General features: G+C 38.2%; 1 protein-coding gene across 1 annotated transcript; it reads left to right on the top strand.

The window, feature by feature from the left end:
* The first annotated feature begins 5,241 nt into the window (after nt 1-5,241).
* Nucleotides 5,242-21,306, top strand: TMEM244 (transmembrane protein 244). The gene is made up of 6 exons (XM_077911540.1): nt 5,242-5,364; nt 5,477-5,554; nt 7,088-7,175; nt 10,655-10,780; nt 12,483-12,527; nt 21,146-21,306. Exons 1-6 carry the CDS (start codon nt 5,242-5,244, stop codon nt 21,304-21,306), a joined length of 621 nt encoding a protein of 206 aa, XP_077767666.1.
* Nucleotides 21,307-22,881: the final 1,575 nt, after the last annotated feature.

Raw genomic sequence — 22,881 nt, 5'->3', positions numbered from 1 at the left:
CTCCAAGAACCTACTGTGTGCCAGGAAGCAGGCCAGACACGGTGAACACATCAGTGAGCATAGAGGACACATCCCATTCCTCCTCTAGATAAAAGGGGGTGAGTGTCACAGAAAAAATAGATCCCATATCTTTTTAGCCAATTGCTTGAAGAAATATAAAATATGTGGAAGACATCGCTCTGGGACATTATGAAATGATACAACAGGAAAAATTCAAAAGACAAATGAAGAGAAGGATGAAAGGTAGCTGATTGACTCCAGAAGAATGGAACGAATATGAGCTCTTCCTTTTTTGAATTATACCCAGAGTTAGAAGGTAGAGGAGGGACAGGGGAGTCTCTTGCAGACCAAGAAATCACGTGGAGACTGACAAACGAAGCAAGCCTCTCTATACCACCTGCCCAGAGTTTTATTCAGGGTGACTTACAGGCGGTGGGGATCTGTGGATCACCATCCAGACGCCGCACTGCTGTTCTCTGCCGAGTCCGGACCTCAACCCACAGAGTCTATAGATCAAGGGTAGTGATCTAAAGTGGAGCCGTTTGTGCACCCGAGGGGAGATTCGAATGAGCCTTCCCGCCCTCTGGTCAGACCACGCATGAGCCTTCATAGGGCCCGGAACACATTGCCCTGGGGCAGGGGGGTCATTGTGTGGGCCACGAGCAAGACGGAGAGCCAAAGACGGAGTCAGGATTGTCCACACTCCTACACCAGTCAAACCAGTTTGGAAACTTGTAGGAGAGTTGAATGACTTGTGCGGCTGGGGCGCTCAAGCTTCACTTAGGCTCCGAAACCTGAGAGACACCACCTGCGTAAAGGAGTCCTGGTTTGGGGGATTCTGAGACCTCAAACTATAAGAATTTTGTTCTCTTTTTGGAGGTGTAGTCCTTCCTTAATTTCAACTCATTAAATAAATGCTTTGTTGTTTAGGGCTGTGGATGGAAAGCTGGCATCACAATAGCTTGCCTCAAAAATGATGACAGTGTAAGACCACTTTTAGCAGACAGTTTTTTTGAAAGCAACTTACACAGTATTTACCATATCCTAAATCTGCACATTTTGCAGACTTGTGCATATATATTCTATTCTCAAAATAGGTTTGCTATTATGCACAAATAAAACAACATGGGAGATTTTTTAATAAAGAAATTGCACTTATAATGATCTGCATTTGCATATGATAAATCTCCAATCATTAGAACATCCTAGAATATTAACCGTAATTCTTTAACATAGTGAAATATCCAGTCAAGTTCAAATAGCGAAATGTCATAAATGCCATACTTTTTTAATACTTTCTTTGGTTCAGGACCCAAATATTTTTTTTAAGAAGTAATAAAAATTTTGGCAGTTGCTAAATATCTAGATGGCTACAAATTCTGATTCTTATATATTGGTTTTTCCTAAAGTACAATAATAATTGTTCACAATGAAGCTATATATTCAGCCATTTCGGTAGCATTATTAAGTGTCTTTCTTTTGGTAATTAAATATAATTTTTTTTCTGTCTCTGCCACTAAATTAAGATATGACCTTGGGCCATTCACTCAACCTAGTCAAGAATCAGTTTTCATCATTTTCAAAAGAAAATGTTGAACTAGAATTGACTATTCAGCATTCTTCTATCGAGATCCTCCCAGGTGGGAGGCAGGACAGCACAACGGAAAGAAGAGCTTTGACATCCAGCAGCTCTGGACCGGAGCCCTGCCACACACAGGCCACTTGAGCTAAGTTTAACTTCTCTTTGCCTCAGTTTCCAAATCTATGAAATGCAGATGATAGTTACTCATACCCAGAAAGTTTTTCATGTGTGCACATAATGGTGGGGTATGGGGAAGGGTGGATAAAATGAGAAATTACGGTTATAGTACCTGACGCATAGTAATTCAACAACAAATAGTAAATATAATTCAGGCCATCAACCGTTTGGGGCAGAAGTGAGGGGATGGGGCTGGAAGGAAAGGCAATGGCAGTGGTTAGAACTGCCTTGTCTTATAATGTGGCCATTGGCCACACAAGGCTACTGAGCACTTGAAATGTGGCTAGTCCAAATTGAGATGTAAGTAAGTACTCTGGGTTTCTAAGATGTTGTATGAACAAAAACCATAAACTATCTCATTAATAATTTTTAATCTTTAATATGCATTTAAATTATAATATGTTGGGTGCATTGGGCTAAATATGTTATTAAAATAGCACTCCGTACACTCTTTAACCAGAGTTCTCTCTGTGTAGTGGCTGTTTACTCATCATTCTTGCTTCCAGATCAGTGGTCTTCAAAGTGTGGTCATAGATAGAGAAGACCCAGCATCCCCTGGGAACTTGTCAGGAACACAAATTTCTGAGTCCCAACTCAGACCTACTGAATCGGAAACTCTGGGACTGGGGCCCAGAAATCTGTGTCTTAACAAGCCCTCAAGGTGAGTCTGATACTTATACACTTGAGAAACACTGCTAGACTGAGTTTCTGTGCTGGGGACCACATCCAATTCCCTCTGCATTGCCACTCAGCCCAGTGACTATTTGTCAAGTGAAAAAATGGATGAATGAATCCTGATGATTGTGGGGCCATCGGAGGATATCCAGCAGGGGAATGTCATGGTCTGATTGCCTTTTAGAAAGTTACTTTTGCAAGCTGTGCAGAGTATAAATTATAGGAAGAAGTTATAGAGGCAACTGTATTTGCTTATAGGAAAATTATTATTTGAAAACCTAAATATATATTTAAAAATGATGCCTTGCTTTTCAAAAATATTTCTTTTTAAATGTGTAATTCTATTTATATATTTATATATAGTGTTGTGTAGATTTGGGGAGAAAGTAGACATGTATGTAAAATTTGTCAATAAATATGTATCCCCACAAATTATGATTTCATTTTTTAAAAACTAGTTGAAATGTCTTAGATTTATTAGTATTTGTGTGTTTTCTAAGGATGTATGACATCCCCTGTTGAGATTACAGAAGTAAAATTTGATAGGAAGTTAATATATTCAAAAATTATTTAAATTTTAATATTAACATAGAAATAAAAATAGTTTTATGTTTGAGTATATATTACTATAGGGACTATATATTGTATATCTTATTTTGGATTGAGTTGAAATGAAGCAATCATCTAGAAAATTTCAGCTAGAGCCTCTTAGTGCTCAAATTAAAAGAAAAACAGATATTAAAATATAGAAAAAAGAGTAAAGCAATTCCAAACACATATGGCCCTGAAGAAAATTTTAAGTCTGCAGAAGCACCAATATTGTTCCCTATCACAGATCCATCTTCCATCAGCAGATTCTTAACACGACAGTTGGGAAGAAATTCAACCAACTTAAATGTGGGCATAGTAGTTGGACCTTCAACTCAGGTAGAGCATTCACATGTTCTCTTGACCTCTAAAGAATCTTCTCTACAAATTAGTTTTTCCATATTGATTCCACCACTTGGAAGACACTGTTAGTTGCCTACCTTGTAGCAGGCCCCACTCCCCTTTTTCCTTCCTTGCTAATAATTGCTAACAATTTTCATTTTATTACAGTAGTAGGTGCCCTTTTCTGGGAGCAAAGTCCCAATGTTCTTTCTAGACCTATCCTGGTAGATCCCTTTACTCTCTGCAATTGTTCAGGTAGTGAGCACAGGACTCAAGTGGTGGTCAATGAGATATAATGGGACATCTGATGGCGGTTTCTAAGAAAGACTTTTATTCTCTCACAAAAGAAAGAGAGCCATGAGAAGGTCTCATCTATTTGCTTTTTCCCTTAAAAAGGATTGTGTCAGCCATCATGACATGATAGAGCTATCCATGTCTTAAAGAAAGATTAAAGTGTGAAGGGTACAAACTTGCAGGGTGTAGTAAGTCCTAGAGATCGAATGCACGGGATAGAGAATATAGACAACAATATTATGTTATAATCATCAAACTTGCTGACAGACTAGATCTTAATTGTTCCAGCCACATAAAAGAAATGATCATTATGAGACAGGCCAAAGCGCTAACTATCGTTACTAGGGCACTCATATTACAGTATATGAATGTAGCAAATCAACATGTTGTGGCCCCTAAATTTATACAATATTATATGTCAAATATATTTCACCTGAAAATAAGGGTGGGGGATTAGGCAGCAAGGAGTGGGAGATACTGAAGGACAAAGGGGGGTTGAGAACGATGGGCAGAGGCAGAAGAGATTTGCCAATGGAGAGTCTACAGGCAAAGAGTAGGAGGGGCTAGGGATGACATTGGTGTGGGCAGGGCAGGGGGACAGATCCTGAAGGTGCTAGAACCCTTTAGTCCTGATTTCCTATAGTTCTCTTACGCCAGACCGTCCACCTATTTTTAGACACTTGAAAGAAATAAGCTCTTGGTAGAGCTGTAAACTTGGCCCACTCAGTCAAACGGTGGTGATGTGCTCTCTGCTGACTGTTCTCTTGTATCCAGTGGAGGCTCCTCTTCCCAGGCCAATTAAAAGATGTGTTAGATTTGGCGGATTGGTCATTTAGAGAAAATGAACATTGCTAAAGTGTTGAGGTGTTGACCAAACAAGAAGACTTTTAAAAAGATAAAAAGGGAAAAGAATAAACTGGAAAATTTCCATGTGAAATGCTGACATCTTTACTATATTCATAAGAATATATTTCAAAAGATTAATAGTGAGGTTCAGACATTTTCGATTGTTTATTGGCTTTTTAAATGTTTATTCATCTGAACTGCCTATTTATATACTTTGTCCATTTTTCTCTTGGTTTGTTTGTCTTTTTTTATTTGTATGTGTTTATGTATTGTGGATATCAATCCTCTGCTCATAATATATATTGCAAATATTTTCTCCCATTTTATTTCTTGGCATTTAAGCCCTTAATCCATTTCAAGTTTATTTTGGTGTCTGGTACAAGACTGGAATCTAATGGGAGTTTTCTGTCTAGAAGTTAGACAATTTTCACAACACTGTTTATTGAGTAATCCATCTGGTCCCCATTAATCTGCAGTGCTTCCTTCAAGTCTCAAATGCAGTAGAGGCCATTTTAGGACTGTCTACTGTGTTTTTGCCAATTGCTCTGTAAATTCTTGCACACAGGTTTAATTATTACCGTGTTACTGTGTACTTTTGTGTTCATACTTCTCAAAATTTCTCAGCTGTTCTCATATTTTGACTATCACGATGGCTGAGATTTAAGATCATTTTGTCAAATTAAACTATAAGTGTTAACATGTAGGACGTGTGTTGTAGGAGAAGGAAGGTAAGTGACATGGATTTTCGTACTGCACCAATCCTGGTGCAGATGCAGACTATGCCAGCCTTTCCAGTCAGAAAAACTTTCACCATGGACTTTGAAGTCCTTCCCGCCCCGTGGGTCTCCAAGCAAAACAAAGTTAGCCAACATTATCTAGGGGTCATCCATCGTCTTTTGTTTGTCAGACTCCTTACCAACAACCATGTGAAAAAGCCCAGGCTCTTGGAGCTCACGTCTGTGTTCTCTGCAGGTTGTTTTGCAGAATCTTCTTATATGTGTCATCCTCTTCCACACTGTGTACTACGAGGTCCTGGGCATGTGCTGCATGATGCTCAGGAAAGCTGCCTTCAAACAGAATTTAAAAGCTAAGATTGAATATGAAAGGAGTCTATATTTAGTACTTGGCATGCCTTTATGGAATAGGGGATACAATGTTTTAAAAATGATATATTTCTGCACCTTTTTAAAGGAAAAATAGCAAATGTGCCATCTTCAAAAATGATCAAAGCAACAATCATGAAATGATGTGGGTAGACAGGACCAGACAAGACTGTTACTCTTTCATCTTTGGAAGATGGTGATACAAAGAAAGTGAACCTATTACTCCCTGGGCTGGTATTGAATCAGAGCAGATTTGAATTAGAAGGGAATGTAGAGATAATCTGCATCGGATTTAAATATTTTCTGATACATACTGGAAATCTCTCTTGGACTCAAGTCAGGAGACCTAAATTCTGGCCTAGGTTCTTACTAACTTTTTGGAAAATCTTAACTAAGCCATAGAGCTTCTCTTGTCTTCATTTGTCAAATGGAAGTAATTAATCAAAAGAGGGTTATTATGAGGACAAGGTAAAATGTGTATTTTCAATGATATTGCTATGGCACTGTGAGACTTTTTTTGGGGGGGTAATTTTTTTTTGACTTGCCATGGGTGAATTTTGTCTCTACGAATTAAGGTTGCCAATATATTGATTGCTTTGAAATACCTGAATGTAGCTTTACAAATAATTTCTAAGAAGTAGAGTGTTTACATAATTTAATTTTATTGTGCAAGCAAGAAGTTAGGACCCTTTGATTTCAATCTGCAAATTAGTAACCAAAAATAATTATACCAACTTTTGCAATGGGAATAATGTTATTCAGCATGCTTGCAGGCAAACCCACTGAGGAAGCATCTGCTGCTCACACACAGTCTCAGCTGTTCCTGGGACGGGAGATGGTGAGGCCATGCCTGGAGCAGGGAAGAGCTGAGAATCTTCAAGGCTCTCTGAGCCTGATTTCAGGGATTTGTAGTTAATGTGAGTCAGAGGAGAGGAATTTTAAGTTCTTGGGCCTTAAAGCTCCAGGAGGCAGCTAACTGACTGACCAGCTGCACACAACTACAACAGGCACAGTAGAGGGTGTATATTTATAGACTCCAATTTTACAACAGGAAGAGATCTCAGAGATTAACCTTTTCAATTTACAGAAGAGACACTAAAGTTCCGCTCCAAATGGAACGGACTCACCCAAATTCACAGTTTCACAACACCATTGGGTTAGAGCCTGGGTCTTGTGGATTTCCATGCCTAGGCTCTTGCCACAGAATTAGGTTAAGTTCTCCTCCCATATTTAATAGAAAGGACTTTCAAGATTACAGCGGAGACCTAAAATACAATGAAGCCCACTAGGTGGACTTAACTGGACAAATAAGACAATGTGGATAAAAAGATTATTTGGCTGCCATGCAAGTCAGCCAGCTCCTAAATGTGCCACAATGTGGGTAAAACTAATAACTTATGTGAAGAGTGATATTCAAAGCCTTGATATGCGAAGTTAGGAGGAACTGCGGCCCCCGGAGAAAACTATTTTCATTTGTAACATCTTCAGGGCATATGAGTTGGATGTCCTGGCACCATTTGATTTCAAAATAAACCCCTTATGGCTCAACACAAATTTAAAGGTAATTGGTTTTAATTTCCAATCTTTGTCAATTAGTGAATTAAATGCGTCAAAAAACAAAATAGTTTTTGTTTTATAAAAATTTGTAAGATATCAGGCCTTCCACTCAGCCATCTGTATCTTATATATCTGACTTCAAAAATTAATGTGGAAAAATGCCATCACAAATTTTAAAGTGGCTATTCCTAAAAGGTGGGATAGGATGGAATAGTGGAATAAACGAATAGAATTATTATAGGAATTTTTATTTGATGATCTTGTAAGCAAATATTTTGCACATTAAACATCTTTCAAGGAAGAGGAAGAAGACTGATTTAATATGTTGATGTAGAGAAATGCTCATGAGATATGGCATGGAAAATAAGGACGACAATAGTGTTTGTGTAGTGTAATTATTCATTTTTGTAGAACAGAGTAAAATACATGGTGTCAGTGGTAAGAAATCTGGAGAATTATGCAACAAACTGTTATCTCCCAGCTGGGATGACAGAGGACTTTCATTTTCTGCTTTGTACATTTCTGCTTAGTTTGATTTTTCTTTCCAAAATGGGGGGGGGGGGGACACATTGCGAAGGAAAAGTGATATGTGAGAGTATACTAAGGAAAAATGTATCTCTTTTAAATTCATAATTTCAGTTGAAAAAATAATTATTAATTGATACCTATTACATTCATAAGCCTCATATGTGTTAATAACAGCTACTTGCATTGAATATATGTCAAACATACTTGTTTTGGGGGGGATTCATGGTTTGTCCCATCTTTAGAAAAATGAGATTCTAATGTTATTTCCATTATAAAATAATACACATAAATTAATGAAAGCTTATAAAATACCTATAAGTAGAAAGGAGAAAAAGAAGAAATTCAATCATAAACTTACTTTCTAAATATAATTATTCTTAACAGTCTGTTAAATTTCATCCTACTTTTTTTTTTAATGAATTGTGGATTTTTTAAGCATTACGATTCTTTAGAAAACCACTGGATATGTTTTTTTTTGGAACAAATATGCAAATCTACAAAAATTGCCTGAAGACAAAGAAACCAGATTTTGAATATGACTTGTACAGGAGGCTTGGTCAGTTAGAATTACTGACTTCGAATTAAAAAGCTTTAGAACAACGTCCTCGAATGGGTGACCTTGTTTGGTGCTTTTATCGATTCAATTTTGAATAGACAAAGAATATGTTAGGAAAAAGACTCTCATTCTAATGAGACGCAAGAGGCCTAACACTCTATGCTAACTTTCTCTTTATGCGCTTCCCTATTGAATGTAGAATTAACTTATTTTCTATCAAAACTGTCCACAATTGATAAGGAAATAGTCACAGTTAAGAGTTAAGTAAGGGCTGTGTATGTGGGGTTTTTTTTTGGAAGGGGATTTAAAACTCAACTGTTACTATTTAATTCTTGCCTTTGGGTTAGTCAATGAAAGATAGGAATGACACAGCTTATTGGAAAGGCGTGTTTTTACATAGCAGAGATTAGTGAAGATCCCCAGGATGCCTGGCACAGTTTATATCATTCTCTCCTCTCACAAAACACTAACATTTATACAAAGATATCAATAAAACCTTAGCCTATTAGATCTTTAATTCTGGGCTTGGGGAGATAACTGCCCTAACTCCTCAAAGTTGTTACTTTGAGAATTTAGACTTTAATCTCAGAGATAAAGTGGGAGAGTAATCGCAGAGCCTGGGGCATGGAGTTAGGGTCAAGTTTCTCATCTGTTTCAATGATTTTGTCACCCAGGGGAGTAGGTTTAGCAAGGACACTGGAACGTTTAAGTCTAGTTAAAACATTTTGATTACTAATATCTTTCCTTTGCATAGCAGAGAATAGGTTACAAATTGCTTTCATTTTAAATTAAAATCCTCCTAACAATTTTTTGAGGTGGAAAAGATAGCACTCCATTTACTAATTAAAGAGAAACAGACTGACCCAGACGTTAAAATTGTACTCAAGGTTTTATACCTCCTAAGCTAAAAAGCAAGACTATCACATTGGTATCCTGATTTTAAATTTTGTATTACTTTTTAAAAATCATGCTTTCTTTCATATTATAAACAAAGCATAAGCCTTTTTTTGTAAATCAATATATGCAAATACAGCTTGTTCAAGACTAAAATCAATGTCTCCAAGTAGCTGCAAGTAAACCTATAAAATCTATAAATGCTGATAAAAGAGGCCTCTCCATTTCCCTCTAATAATCTGGAGGCTGCGTGAGCCACTGATAGAGGTAGAAGTGGAAACGTGCTGGGAAGAGGTGCTGTCAATATGACCCATCAATGTACTTCCTTCCTCAGCCTAGATTTTAGGGAACAGGACATGCTGAACTAAAAAATTTATTCCTGTATAATAGAAAAGGAGTCGGTATGAATTCTCCCTTCAACTTTTTGAAACCTGTTAAGTGAAATTAAATATAATTGAGGAGAAATCAGTGTAAGGCCTTTCAAAAGGGTGGCACTTGGGACTTGTTCACTTGGCTAGTGCATCGCTCACCACAAAACAATCGCTGGCTTGCTGGTTAATAAATTACTTCTGCACAAGGGATATAACGTGATTATTTTACCTTTTGCTTTGAAAAATGGAGAGTTTGCCCGTCTAGATTCATTGATTCCTGAATTATTAGAACATCTCAATCATTTGCTGCATTTTTGTTTAAAAAAAAAAAAGGTGATTTTTACTGAAAATGACATCATTATAAAGAGACCTTGATGGTAGGTCACATATATTTGTCACATATGTTTGATGGATCTCTCCTTTGAAAGCACTATAGTCTTAAATATCCGTATCAAAGACAAGGCGCAAAAGGTTGACCCTTCACATGTTCAAGGCTCTTAGAGATTTGTGGTCCTGACCTGTAAATAACTAGCTCTTTATACGTGTTCAGGGAGACGACTCTGAGACAATCGGGTGGTTTAGAAGAGTGCCTCCATCCACACAAGTCATTCATGAGGCTTCCTTTCACCCAGGGTCCCCGGTTGTGTGTCCCCGAGAACTATGGGAACTGCCACTTCATTACAAAGACGCGAAGGAACTCATTTCCAAGAAAGGCAGTGATTGGTACCAAAGGAATGTTATAAGTCAATGAATTCTTACATTTCTTTTTTTTCATTTTTGAAAACTCAGACCTGTATTTCTCATTAGTTTTTAATATATCTTAATTGGACAGCTGCAGTCGAACTATAGATCAACGTGTATTGATTACATGGTAACCTTTCTTCATTGTATTTACCTTTAAAGTGATGAGTACAAAGAACGTGAAACAAATTATTTTCTAAAAGTCAAGGGATTATTAAGAGGCAGAATATGTTAAAAAGCTCTTACCCAAATTTGAGGACTGTTAAGAGATGGAATATTTTGAAAATTCTTACCAAAATTTCCTCGCAGAGTAAGTTGTAATGGTTCTGTTAACTAACCGTGTTTCAGAACTGTTAGTTTCTCTAGTTCCAAATAATTATAGTCTTCATTCTATTTGCAGTTCTTCTAATCTCAACGCAGGTCACCTACTTTGTTTGCGGATTGCTTTTCGTTCTGGTTGTAGAAGAACAGCTCTGGGATTATGCTATTTCAGTAACTATTCTTCATGCTGTCATCACTTCGGCTGGTAAGCAAAATAAACAAGAAAATATATTATATCTGAATTTGTACCTAAATCGCTTCACAATAAATAAATAAATCGCTTCACAAGAGTAAAATTTTGCTATATGCATATTGTCCTCTGATGGCTTAATATTAAAAACTGATGGTGCCATGCTAGTTCTCCACCCCTCCCCTCCCTTCTCCTCCCCCACTAAGTCCTTCTAGCACTTCCTGGGAGAGGTTTCCATTGGCTGCATCTTCTGATTCAAAACTGCACTGAAATGTAGATGTTTCCTCTTCTCCTCTCACGTTTAACTTGTCATCGGCTTGTACAGGGTTTGCCTCCGTTCGGAATACTCTTCTCCCAAAACCCTTCCTTGAGGAAGAAATTGACCAAAGCCTGGGAACGGGGACCTAAGGAAACCCACACTGCCAGGCGTGCAAACTTCCCAATGATAGTTATTTTACCAAGAATACTACTTTCTGAAACTAAGGGGTTTTATTCCTACCTGTGATCTTTGGAGTCAAAAGAAAATGGATTCAAATTCCAATCCTACCTCTTTATGAGGTGTGTAGTCCTTAAGGGAAGTCACAATACCGTTCACATTAGTTGCCTCCTCTATGGAGCGGGGACACCTAGGACATTTCAAGGAGGGTGAGAAATTGTCTGAAATAGTGTCTGAGCATATAATAATTACTCAGTAAATGAGTTCATCCATTTTTTTCATCCATCCATTCAAAATTTACTCTTCTTTTTTTACTGAACTTCAATTAGCCAGCGTATAGTACATTCTTAATTTCTGATGGACTGTTGAGTAATTCATCACTTGAGTGTAACACCCAGTGATCACAACATCATGTGCTTCTATTGTAACTTCTCTTCCTTTCTATCTTCCATTAAAAAAAAAAAAAGGTACAAGTCAAAGGATGGGTGGTAATCAACCACAAGTTATAATTCAAAGTTATTATTATTTATTAGCAACTTAACTCACTCATTTTTTTTCAGTGCTGTGATCTATTAATGGCTTCATCATTCTCCAACTTAAGAGTACACAATTTCCAAATGAGTGGTTACATCCTAGAATCACCATTATCAGAGAATGCTGGTATATCAATCCCCTTGACGCCAGACCCACACCTTCCCTTCGTAGCTTTCAGAACCACTAAGCCCCATTATCTCAAGTTCTTTATCTTACTTTAAGGCTTACGCTTACGTGGAAGACAGCCATGGGATATTTGCCAAAGGGTTCTGGGGCATAGGGTGGCTCAGTCTTCAAGGTTGAGATGGGCCATAGGTTCCAGACCCAGAAAAGTTACAAGGCAATTGTCTAACACATGGCACATCAAAAATACTTAAGAAACACAGTTGAATAGAATTGAGTTCAGAATGAAATGGCTCAGAACTCCAGAGAAAGTCAGGTATGGAGGCTCCAGGATGACCTTAGGACTACCTGTGGTACCTAGCACTCGATCCACTCTGTGAGCTGACCCAAGAACCTGACAATCCATATCGTCTTTTCTAGAAGAGGAGTTTCAGGTGTCTGATTTAATAAGTGACTTTTTAAACTATGATCTCAAGTACAGCTTAGGGGCTACTTGATTTCATGAATGTGAATAAAATTTCCCCTGTCATGCGGATGTGATCTGACCAAACAGAAGTGTTTCTTCATGTGTAAAAAATAATGCATATTTTAAAAATGAACAACACCTTTTTTTTTCTTTTTCAGTTATGTTAGAATTCCCTTTGACATCACATTGGTGGGCTGCTTTAGGTATATACATCGGTACCCATATATATTGTACACATAGGTGTAGGTATGGTATTCAATATAAATACTCATATATAAAGTGGAGGCATCAAAATATTTTTATGTAGGGCAGGTAATTGGACTAGAAGAGTGCTCAGTTTCATCATTCTCGAATTACATGGGAATAAACATCGGATATATATTTGTGACATACTCTTTCTGTTCTCTTTCAACATGAGTGGCATCCCTCCTTTTATAGTAGCACTGTGTCATTTCATTTATTTTTTCCTTCTCACAAATGGGAACAACCTAATTTGTCAATTATACATCTGATAAGAAAATTAACCAAGTTCCAGTGGACCTTTCTAAAGCTTTTTCTCTAGCTTAAGCCAGGTGTGGACCACAAATATTTTTGCATTTCCCCTTTTCAGTAAATTTGACAATGGTTTTTATCTAGGTACTGTCAGGCATAATAAGAAATGGAAATGCAGCATTTTACCACACTATTGTCCCCAAAGCCAAGTTATCTGTTTAGAGTATCAATATAATTTACATTACCCATTTGCTCCCTTCACTACAGTTTAATTTTCCACTCCCCCTACATTTCTGTACGTCTTGCTGTATACGTTTCTGTAATATTGTTTGGTTCCCACAGGAAACACATGCAGAAGGTACTGATGTTTTATTTCGCATGAGGCTTTAAAAAATGCACATTTTTAAATGAATCAGAAAGAAGATACCGGAAAGACATGCTATCAGTATACGTAGAAATGATCTTTTCTCTCTATGAAAAACAAGAACTTATCTCCTGGATTTTCTTCACAAAACCACAAGATTTACTAAGCCCTAGGCAATTCCATGCCACCTGGATGACAGGGAGAGTCGCTGTTGGCAAACTGGAATGGCCAGCCGCAATTTGCTAAAACAGCTGGGTCGTGATTTCAGTTTTAAGAACTGGGGTTGGGTTAACACAGGGAACGGCGGCCAAATGATGTCTGAGGTCAACTTCTGTGATTTTCTTTGAGTTAAAAATTAGAAATTAGAAGAACAGTGGCTAATCATCTTGGAAACTCTACCTCGGGTTTCCCCTGGCTACGTGTCTTGGGTGAAGACGTCGTGGAGTCCTGCCAAGCTTGTGGTCCACGGAGGGCTCTTACCTAAGGGACCTTCCAGTGGGAGTTATACTGTTACTGCCGTACGAGGAGGAGCAGATTTATGAGAGCCCTGCTAGGCTGGATTAATATTTTAAAACAAACAAGAATCATTGGGCCAATGAAGTCAGAACTAGAGGCATCCTCAACTAACCAAATAGCTAAGGTAGGTAGACTTGTGTTTTCAAAGTCTTTTCTATACTAAAAAATAGTTTCCAAGGTAGAGGAGAGCCTATCTTATAATAGAGAGAAAATACCTTAAATAGCAGCAACACAAACAAATGGCAGGTCTGAGTTGCTAACAGAATTGAGAATTGTAAAATCCTTGGCATGTGCTTTGACTTCATTGCCTTTGAATTTCTGAGTTTTAAGGGCTCCTTACTATTAATTTGACAGAACCACGCATCTATTCCCTGAAGGAAGTTTTGAATTTCAACAATTTATCAGCACAGAGTATATACCTACTGTCTCTTAGCTGAATCTATAAACTGCCCTATTTCAAATGCTATGTCAGTTTCAGGAACATTATTTTAGTCATGACAATTGTTCTTATTCATAATCTCACCAATGAATTATTCATTATTGGTAGTTAACCAAAACTTCCCTTTCATTACTTGCAGGATCCAGCTTGATTTCAAAGATATGTGGAGGCCAGGCTTTCGCATGCTGTTTGTTCAAAGACAACTTTATCTATCCAGATCTGGATGGGTTTTAACGAAACAGCTAAATTAATTTGCCTCAGACTTCCTATATTATTATATACATTGTGTCAGAGCTAAATTGTATTTTTTTGTTCACACCTATATTCAAAGTTGAATTTATTCTAGATACTTTATAAAAAAAGAGAAAGAGATGTTAATGGAAAGCAGAAGGATCCAAGTAAGGTATTCATGAGCAAAATGTTGCCAACTCATAAAATGCAGTGTTTGCCAAAGTGTGTTCCACAGAACACTAGTTCTGGAGTATTTTAATGGCACCACGCAAGGCAAGAAAGTTGCATGTTTAAGTATATTTGTGGATTCCTGGGTTTATGTAAAACAGACGCATCTTTTAGGACTTCTCAGAATCTTTCACGTGCTTTTGGGAACAGGGCATCGCTAAACAGTGATATATGCATCATTTCTCAGGTGTATTTGACCCAGAGACACAATTTAGAAAATGCTGATGTGTCATGTAGAAAGTGTAGCATAGAAGAGAGTGGAGTTAAAACCATTACAAGTCTCTATAAGCGGAATTAGATTCTATTACTGTCTGCAGTATTTGTTTCTGAGGTAGCACATTTCTTGTAAAATTATTGCCTTAAAAAAAAAAAGCTAGTGTCTGTTTCTTTGCTTAGACTATGTTCTTCGAACATAGTGCTTCTCAAAATTTAGTATGCATTTGAATCACCTGGAAATCTTGTTGCAATGTAGATTTTGGTTTCCAAGGGCTGGGATGGAGCCTAAAATTATGCATATCTTTTTTTCTTTTTTAAGATTTATTTATTTTAGAAAGACAGCACAGGGCGAGGGGCAGAGGAAAAAGGAGAGAATCCTCAAGCCGACTCTACGCTAAGCATGGAGCCTGGTGCGGGGCTGGATCCCAGGATCCTGAGGTCATGACCTGAGCCCAAAGCAAGAGCTGGCGCTTAACTGGCTGAGCCACCCAGGTGCCCCTAAAATTCTGTATATCTAACATTTCCTAGAAAATGCCTGTGCTGCTTGTCCATGGACCACAGTTTGAGTAATAAGGTCTAAGGGGTTAGGACCAGATTTTTTTTTTAAGGTTACATATCTCTCTACTGCCAGGCTTATGTTTATTCAAAAAATGTTTGTTGAATTAGATTAAAACTGAGGCCAGTTACACTTACATAATTGTCTTAAATATTTACCACTTTTAAATATAGTTAAGATATCTTTTGATATTAAAAAAAAGTGTATACCATGGTTACAACTAAAATCTAAATATAGGGAAAAAGACAGGAAAGTAACATACACCACTTCCCCTCCACCCATATAGTCCCACACACAAACATTTTGGAAAGCAATTAGACACTAAATTAAACCAGCTATAGAATTTCTTCCTGGATGACTCTTTTTTGCTCTAAAAATCTATTGCTTTTGGGGCACCTGGCTGGCTCATTCGGTGGAGTATGCGACTCTTCATCTTGGGGTGGTGGGGTTCGAGCCCCACGTTGGGTGTTGGGTGTAGGGGTTACTTAAAATAAAATCTTTAAAAAAAAATCTCTGTCTTCCATAATGACTTGCATCCAAGCACTAAGAAATGTCATGCTAATTATATGTATTCCAGGTAACCTTCCAAAAATATTTTATGTTGATCAGTTACTGGTTAGGTAATTCAAACTCCTCATGCACTGGTAAATATGAAAATGATGATACTTTCTTTCCGGCTTCTTTCTCACACTTACTTATTTCAACAAACTTCTGCCTTCCGTCTATCATTTTCCATCTTCCCATTACTTTCCTCCAAAATAGTTAGCCGTGGAAGTAGCAAAATCAGTAACTCATCTAAATCAGTCCAAGAATTGCAAATTCCAATTATTAATAAAGACTTTCTTTCATCTTTAAAGGAAGGCAGCATAGGATAGCTGTGAACAGGTCAGCATTATGATCTTTAATTCCTAATTAAAATCTCACTGACAGCAGACAAAAAAGAGTGTCTTCTTAGATACATAACAAAACTCAATCCTGCTCTATGAAAAATACAAATATGAAACAAGCCGTGAATCACTGGTGAGAAAGTCTGCCCCTATAGAAGAAACACATGGAAGAAATTTACAGAAACATTAAAACTGCCTAAATAAGTTTGATAATTAAAAAAAGATTTGGTTGATTAAGTACTTTTTAATATATTGAGAATTAAGTTACACTAGTAAATTAGAATAACAATCTCTCCAGACTCAGAAGACCATAATATCTTGTCATTCTGTAGCGTAGCTTAATTAGCATGTTTATTTCTAGGATTAGGAATCCATCTGCTCAGGTAATTACTATTGTGTGAATCCTTCTCTTTATTTTTTTTTCTTTCTTGATCACAAATATAATCTGTGATTTTCTTCCCTTATTAAAATGATTATCATTATTGATTTGATGATACCACTTGACGCAAAAATTAAAAATACAACTAGAGTGCATATTTTAGCTTAAATATATTATATATCAGACATATCAACTAAATATTCACTTTAGCTGTTATTGCCTTGAACTGTATATAAACTCAAAGACCAAGAGTCATGCCCACTTAATATGCTTCTCCAGTGTCCCTCACAGAATCATAAGAAGATGGAATCCTACCCAGTATTTTGATGCAGATTTTTCAAGCAGGACTGAAATTATTTACATAATTTTTAAAAAGGTAATATTTTTTTTACCATAAATATCTTTTAAAGTTATCATATCATTGTGGTATAATGTAAATCAATTTGCATATTCCTTTAGTAACGTTTTACTTAAAATAATTATTTCCCAAATGAATAAACGATATCTTTACTTTTGCTGACAATGATTTCCCCCCCAAAAAAATATATATGAACTATTTTCATAGCTCTAGTGTAAAGACTAGACTCCTATCTAAAATGTAATGGCTTTGTTAAGCCAATATACCCCAGTAGCTGAATTGATCATTTCAAAAGCTGTTTGGATTATTCTATAGTAATGTAGGGATTATTCTATAGTAATACAAACAGGGCCACCTGAGTGTCTGTCTCAGTTGGTTAAGCATCTGAATCTTTTTTTTTTTTTTTTTGAGCATCTGAATCTTGATTTCAGTTCAGGCCATGATTCCAGGGTCATTATCTCAGGGTTGTGAGATCAAGTCCCATGTTGGGCTCTGCACTGGCAGAACCTGCTTAAGATTCTCTCCCTCCTTCTGCCCTTCCTCTTCTCTCCCCTTCTCCCTCCCTAAAAGTAAGTAAGTAAGCAAATAAAAATAAACAAACAAACAAACAAACAAATAAATAAATAAGTTCATTTATTTATAAGAAATGCGAACATGTATACTATGGAACAGAGAATTTTGTGACAAACACCCTAAGGAAAAACAAAGGCATTTCCTAAAGTGGTTGCTCCATAAACATCAGAAACTTGAATTGCTAGGTAAATAAATCTGTAACAAGAGCATCTACAGATATGGCTGTGGCAAAAATCTCAGAAAAGAGAGGAAATACAATTTGGTTCATGTGAAGATAATGTAATTCTTCTATAGAAATTTTCTACCACAGGGAAAAGCTTCATAAAAGATGTAAAAACTTGAGAATGTTTCACATTTTTAATAGAGGACAATAAAGTTACAACTTTTCCAAGTATTAAGCTTTTCTTACCTTAGCGGTTTCTTTTAGATTTTCTTTTATTCTATCTAAATGTTCTGGTAGTTCAGTAACAAGAGGACCAAAGCATCTTTAAAAACAGTCAATTACCAACTGACTCTCTTCTTGATGAAGAATATTCACTCTCTCCCATATGACCAATAACTCAAACAGGAAGAAATTAAAAATATTACCCCAATAATTACCTTAAGTGAAACCTGCACAAAATATCAGTTTGTTGATCTAGGCGGTATCACACTTATTTAAAACTGAGCTCATATCTGTTACTATTCCTGTATATCTCTTATACATTAACACTCCTAGAAGTTATCACAATAATATATTATTCATTGTTCAAAATAGAGTAATATAAAAGGTTTGAAGAAGAAAATAAAGATGATTCATAATCTCGATTCAACATTTGTGTTTGTGTGTATGCAATATAAGTGAATAAAAGCTTACATAGCCACTTCTTTTTTTAAAATGTTATTTTTTTATTTGAGAGAGAGAGCACATGAGTGGGGCGGCATGCAGAGGGAGAGGGAGAAGCAGGCTCCCCCCTGAGCAGGGAGCCCAGTGCACCTCGATCCCAGGACCTCGGGGTCATGACCAGAGTTGAAGGCAGACACTTAACCCACTGAGCCACCCGGGTGTCCCAATAGCCATTTCTTTATTATTGATGCTTACATTCTTTATCATTCTTTCTCAGGTTAAGAAAATAGGTAGCCCTTCAGTTGCATTCACAGATATTTCTTTAAATTGGGTCACTAGAAATAAAATTATTAGGTCATATGTCATGAATGTCTTTGATTTACAGAAAAATATTTCCAGGTTGCCTTTCAGAAAGTTTGAACCTATTTATTCTCCTGCCAGAAGACAGAGACTCCCTATTTTATAATACTCCTCCAACACAAAAAAATTATCATTTTTACACTATAAATGTGTGTCTATTAAAATGTTATTTTGGGGATCCGTGCATGGCTCGGCGGTCTAGCGCCTGCCTTCAGCCCAGGGCGTGATCCCGGAGACCCGGGATCGAGTCCCACGTCGGGCTCCCTGCATGGAGCCTGCTTCTCCGTCTGCCTGTGTCTCTGCCTCTCTCTCTCTCCTCTCTCTCTGTGTCTCTCATGAATAAGTAAATAAAATATTTTTTTAAAAATAAAAAAATAATAAAATGCTATTTTTACAATGCATATCAATGCTTCAGTTACAAAAATGATTTCTGTAATTGAGACCTAAATTAAGATGGTCAGAAAGCCAATTCTAACTTAAAGGAATTTAATTTCATCCTACTTCTGGAGGAGCCTTTAACAACAAATATAGATCAAATGCCTACTGCGTACAGGACACTGATTACCCAGCCATCTATCCTCTATCCTTTCATTTAACCAGCCAACAAATATTTTGCCAGGTTCTCGGACTCTCATGCTTGGCACTGGAAATGATCAAACGCAGCAGAGGCAAAGCAACATACTTAGTCCTTGTTAGATCTTTAACTGTTGTTGGGTAGATGACAGGACATAAAAGGAGAAGAGATTTAAGCTCGATGATGGCAGGGGTATGTTTTGCTCAATGTCCTACAGCCAGCTCCTGGAAGAGTGTTTGGGACGTATCAGACGTATCATGTGCCCATAAATGTTTGTAAATGAGGGGAAAAACCAAGTTCATTTTTCCTTGTTCAGTTGGTGACCATCCATCAATTTGTTGCATGTTGGAGGCCTCTGGGAACATGTCAAACACTGGCCCATCTGGGGCACGGGGCAGGGTTGGTTGTTGTGCTGATCCCGCCAACGGAAAAGACATGCACAGATTGCCCTTGGAGAAAGAGGATCCCCCGTAGCAAGGGGATAAAATGGTTAAGTTGAACATAATTGGACACATTACACCTTCCCCATACTCATGTTAGAGCAGATGCAGAAAAACATTTTCAACTCCCAAGGTATCCATGAGTAATGTGTACTTTATAGGAGATTTTTCGGGGGGAGGAAATGGGGAAGAGTGCTGTATCACACCCACCACAGCACACCTACTGGGCTCCTCGTTGCACACCTCTGCTCTCCTCCTCTCTGCGACCAGTGACCAGGTCTCTCTTTTCTTCCTCTCCTCCCCCGCACTGGCCTCTAAAAATGCCTTCTACATTCTGAGCCAGCAAGTTCCAACCACAGCTCAAGTGTATCAGTGTTCAAAGTAAAATCCTTATTGTTACTTGAAAAACAACCATTCCTTTGTTTTCCTGACATGTTCCTAAACGTTATCACCCTAAACGATCCCAAATGACTTTGCAAACTTGTCACCACATCAGAAGACATCTAATCTCTTCTCGGGGCCAAATTTCGCTGCTGGAAAGGACACGCTCTATGTATGTTTTAGAGTAGACAACAACTTCCTGCAGTGACAAACGTTTCCATTTCCATGTTCTATGAACGTTTCTAGATCGGTGCCATCCTGTACCGTAGCCACTAGCTACCTGTGGCTCCTGAGCTCTCAAACATTCCTACAACAATTTAGGAACTGAATTTTTTATTCAATTTGAATTATTTATATTTAAACTAGTGCTGCTGTACCAGACGATGTAGGTCTAGGGCTCTCCTTCCCATCTACAAGGTGGAAATAGTGTCATCTGCAGACATTATAAGTCCCGATCAGGCTGGCCTTTTTTTTTTTTTTTGGTTTAAGATTTATTGATCTACTTGAGAGAGAGAGCACACGCACAAGTGAGAGGAGGGACAGAGGGAGAGGGGAAGTAGGCTCCTCAATGAGTGTGGAGCCCACGTGGGGCTGATCTCAGGACGCGGAGACCCTGACCCGAGCCAGACTCCAGAGTCATGCTTACCCGGCCGAGCCCCCCAGGGGCCCCAATCAAGTTGAGTTGTAAGTCTTAAGCTGTTGTGAAGGGTAGAAAGATCCATTCACTAAAGAAATAGTAGAGGTCAAGGACAAGCTTCCCTCCACGGTCATGGCTAGATCTGATGCCTCAGGTCTCCGATAATCGACTGTTCCATGGCACCGGGAAACCAAGAGGATCCCAAAACCCATCAGTTTGCTAGTAACAGACAGAGCTGTGCAATCCAGGCACCGTCTGCGGGGGGGCAGGTGCTGGGCTCTGGCCTGGCACCAGCATCCCAGTGCCTGGCGATCCTGGAGTGGCTGGCGGGGAGTCCTTCTCCACCACACACCACACCCCTCAGAGGACTGTAAGAGGAGCAAAGCCTCGATGGGGAGAGGAATGGAGCCCAGCGCGGCGGCTGGATCCCAGGATGAAGGAAAAGGTGGAGAGAGAACCCAGAGACGCATCCAGGCCAGCCTGCACGAGGCCTGGGTGGACATTGTTCGGGAATATACGATTTAGTGGTGTCTTTATTTTCTTTCGCATAAAAAAAAAATGTAACTTCTCTCTTGGGCCTATGACTGAAATTTAATTTTTTTTCCTTTCATGAGAGTCTAGTATCAACAATTCTTAAATGTGGACCTCTACGGGCCATGCATAAAAAAAAAAAAAAAATCGCAGAAATTTGTAATCTGGAAACTGAGCTCCTCTTCCCTTCCTTGTAAAGGTGTCTTGATGTTCCCCCGGATACCTAATACCACGGTTTCAGACTGGGAGGAGCACAGTAGTAGTAGAGGACTAGGAACTATCAGCTTCCAGGGGGGATTAATGAAACCACACAGGAATTGGAGGAGGGGTCACCTACCATATTATGTGACTATTTTTACGGTCACGGTGGCTTTCACCGCCGTGTATCATTCTATATCTTGAATGGTTTGAGGATTTAAATTAGCTCTGAGAATGATGTAGGTTTTAACTGGTTGTTTCCAGAAGAGACTGTCAAAATGTATCTGATCCCATTGTAATAGCTGCCCTCTTTGTTTTCCCCCAAAATGTTTTATAACATTTTCTTCATTTGCTGCTCTTAGTGTTTTTAGATGAGGTATTTTCAGTCCTTTATTTGACACTAAAACATAATTTTAGCAAATTAAGACTTATATAGGAGCTATCAAGTTGGACTTGCAGTTTCTTTTCTAGCAATCCCAAGTAGTCAGCAAGTCTTCTAATGAGTGTGTCTGGGGTACCTGGCTGTAAATTATAGGCATTTCTTTCTAGGAAAGTACTATAATAAGATGACTCAGACGCTTACAGAATGAGGGCTGGCACAAGGCAGAAAAATTAGTATTTGGTGCCTTTTAAAACTTCTGGAAAACACTGAGGTTTTTCTGATTACCACAGTATGGCACAGCGTGTTAAGCGCTGCATACAACATACTGTTGACAGGTGTACTGATGCAGGTACTCGTTTAAAGACAGACCCAAGGAGCAAGGTGGGCTTGCTGATCCTTCGGTGAGCATCCTTCCACTGTGGAATTGTCATATTTATTTGATCAGTGAGATGACTGCTGCTCTCCCCTTCTTTATTCCATCCTTCGTACTATGTTTTTGGGCAAGATTATTCTTTTGCAAGTAAATTCATGCCTGCTTCTGGTCATGGCAAATGCCAGGAAGCTTTGTGCCAGAGCCAGCAGCAGATCTCAGCCACTGTGGAAAATTCCAGTCATAAAGGAGGATTAACACCAAGAGCAGAGCTTTGAACACGCTGCCTCTGACAGTGTAGATTGGCAAAGTCAGGGCAAGATTTGACACAAATCTAATGGCCTTCCATATCAACAGCCTCAGCTCACCTAGAACGGGCAGTCATTGTAGGTGTTTCTGTAGGCTCAGGACCTCCTAAAGTCCTTGGCTTGCCTCCCTGTCTCAGTCGCATGAAAGGGAAAAATCTACCTCCTCCCATTCCAATCACCCTAGGTGTCATTTGGGATATCCTCAAGAACCTGAAGTGAGTGAAGAGATACTCATTTTTAGTAGCCACAGAGTTCCATTAGAACCATTGAAAGAATATAGCAAAGTTGTAAGAAACAAGATAAACATAAAA

Source organism: Canis aureus, chromosome 1 (genome assembly GCF_053574225.1).
Source record: "Canis aureus isolate CA01 chromosome 1, VMU_Caureus_v.1.0, whole genome shotgun sequence".
NCBI classification, from domain to species: Eukaryota; Metazoa; Chordata; class Mammalia; order Carnivora; family Canidae; genus Canis; species Canis aureus.
The sequence above is the reverse complement of the archived record's forward strand: the minus strand, read 5'-3'. Positions and strand labels throughout refer to the sequence as shown.

Coding starts and splice junctions, on each gene's coding strand:
- TMEM244 (XM_077911540.1), top strand. CDS start 5,242: ATGGATTTTCGTACTGCACCAATCCTGGTGCAGATGCAGACTATGCCA. Junction 5,555..7,087: donor TCCTGGGCATGTGCTGCATG/ATGCTCAGGAAA, acceptor TTCATTTGTAAC/ATCTTCAGGGCATATGAGTT. Junction 10,781..12,482: donor TGCTGTCATCACTTCGGCTG/GTAAGCAAAATA, acceptor TTTCTTTTTCAG/TTATGTTAGAATTCCCTTTG.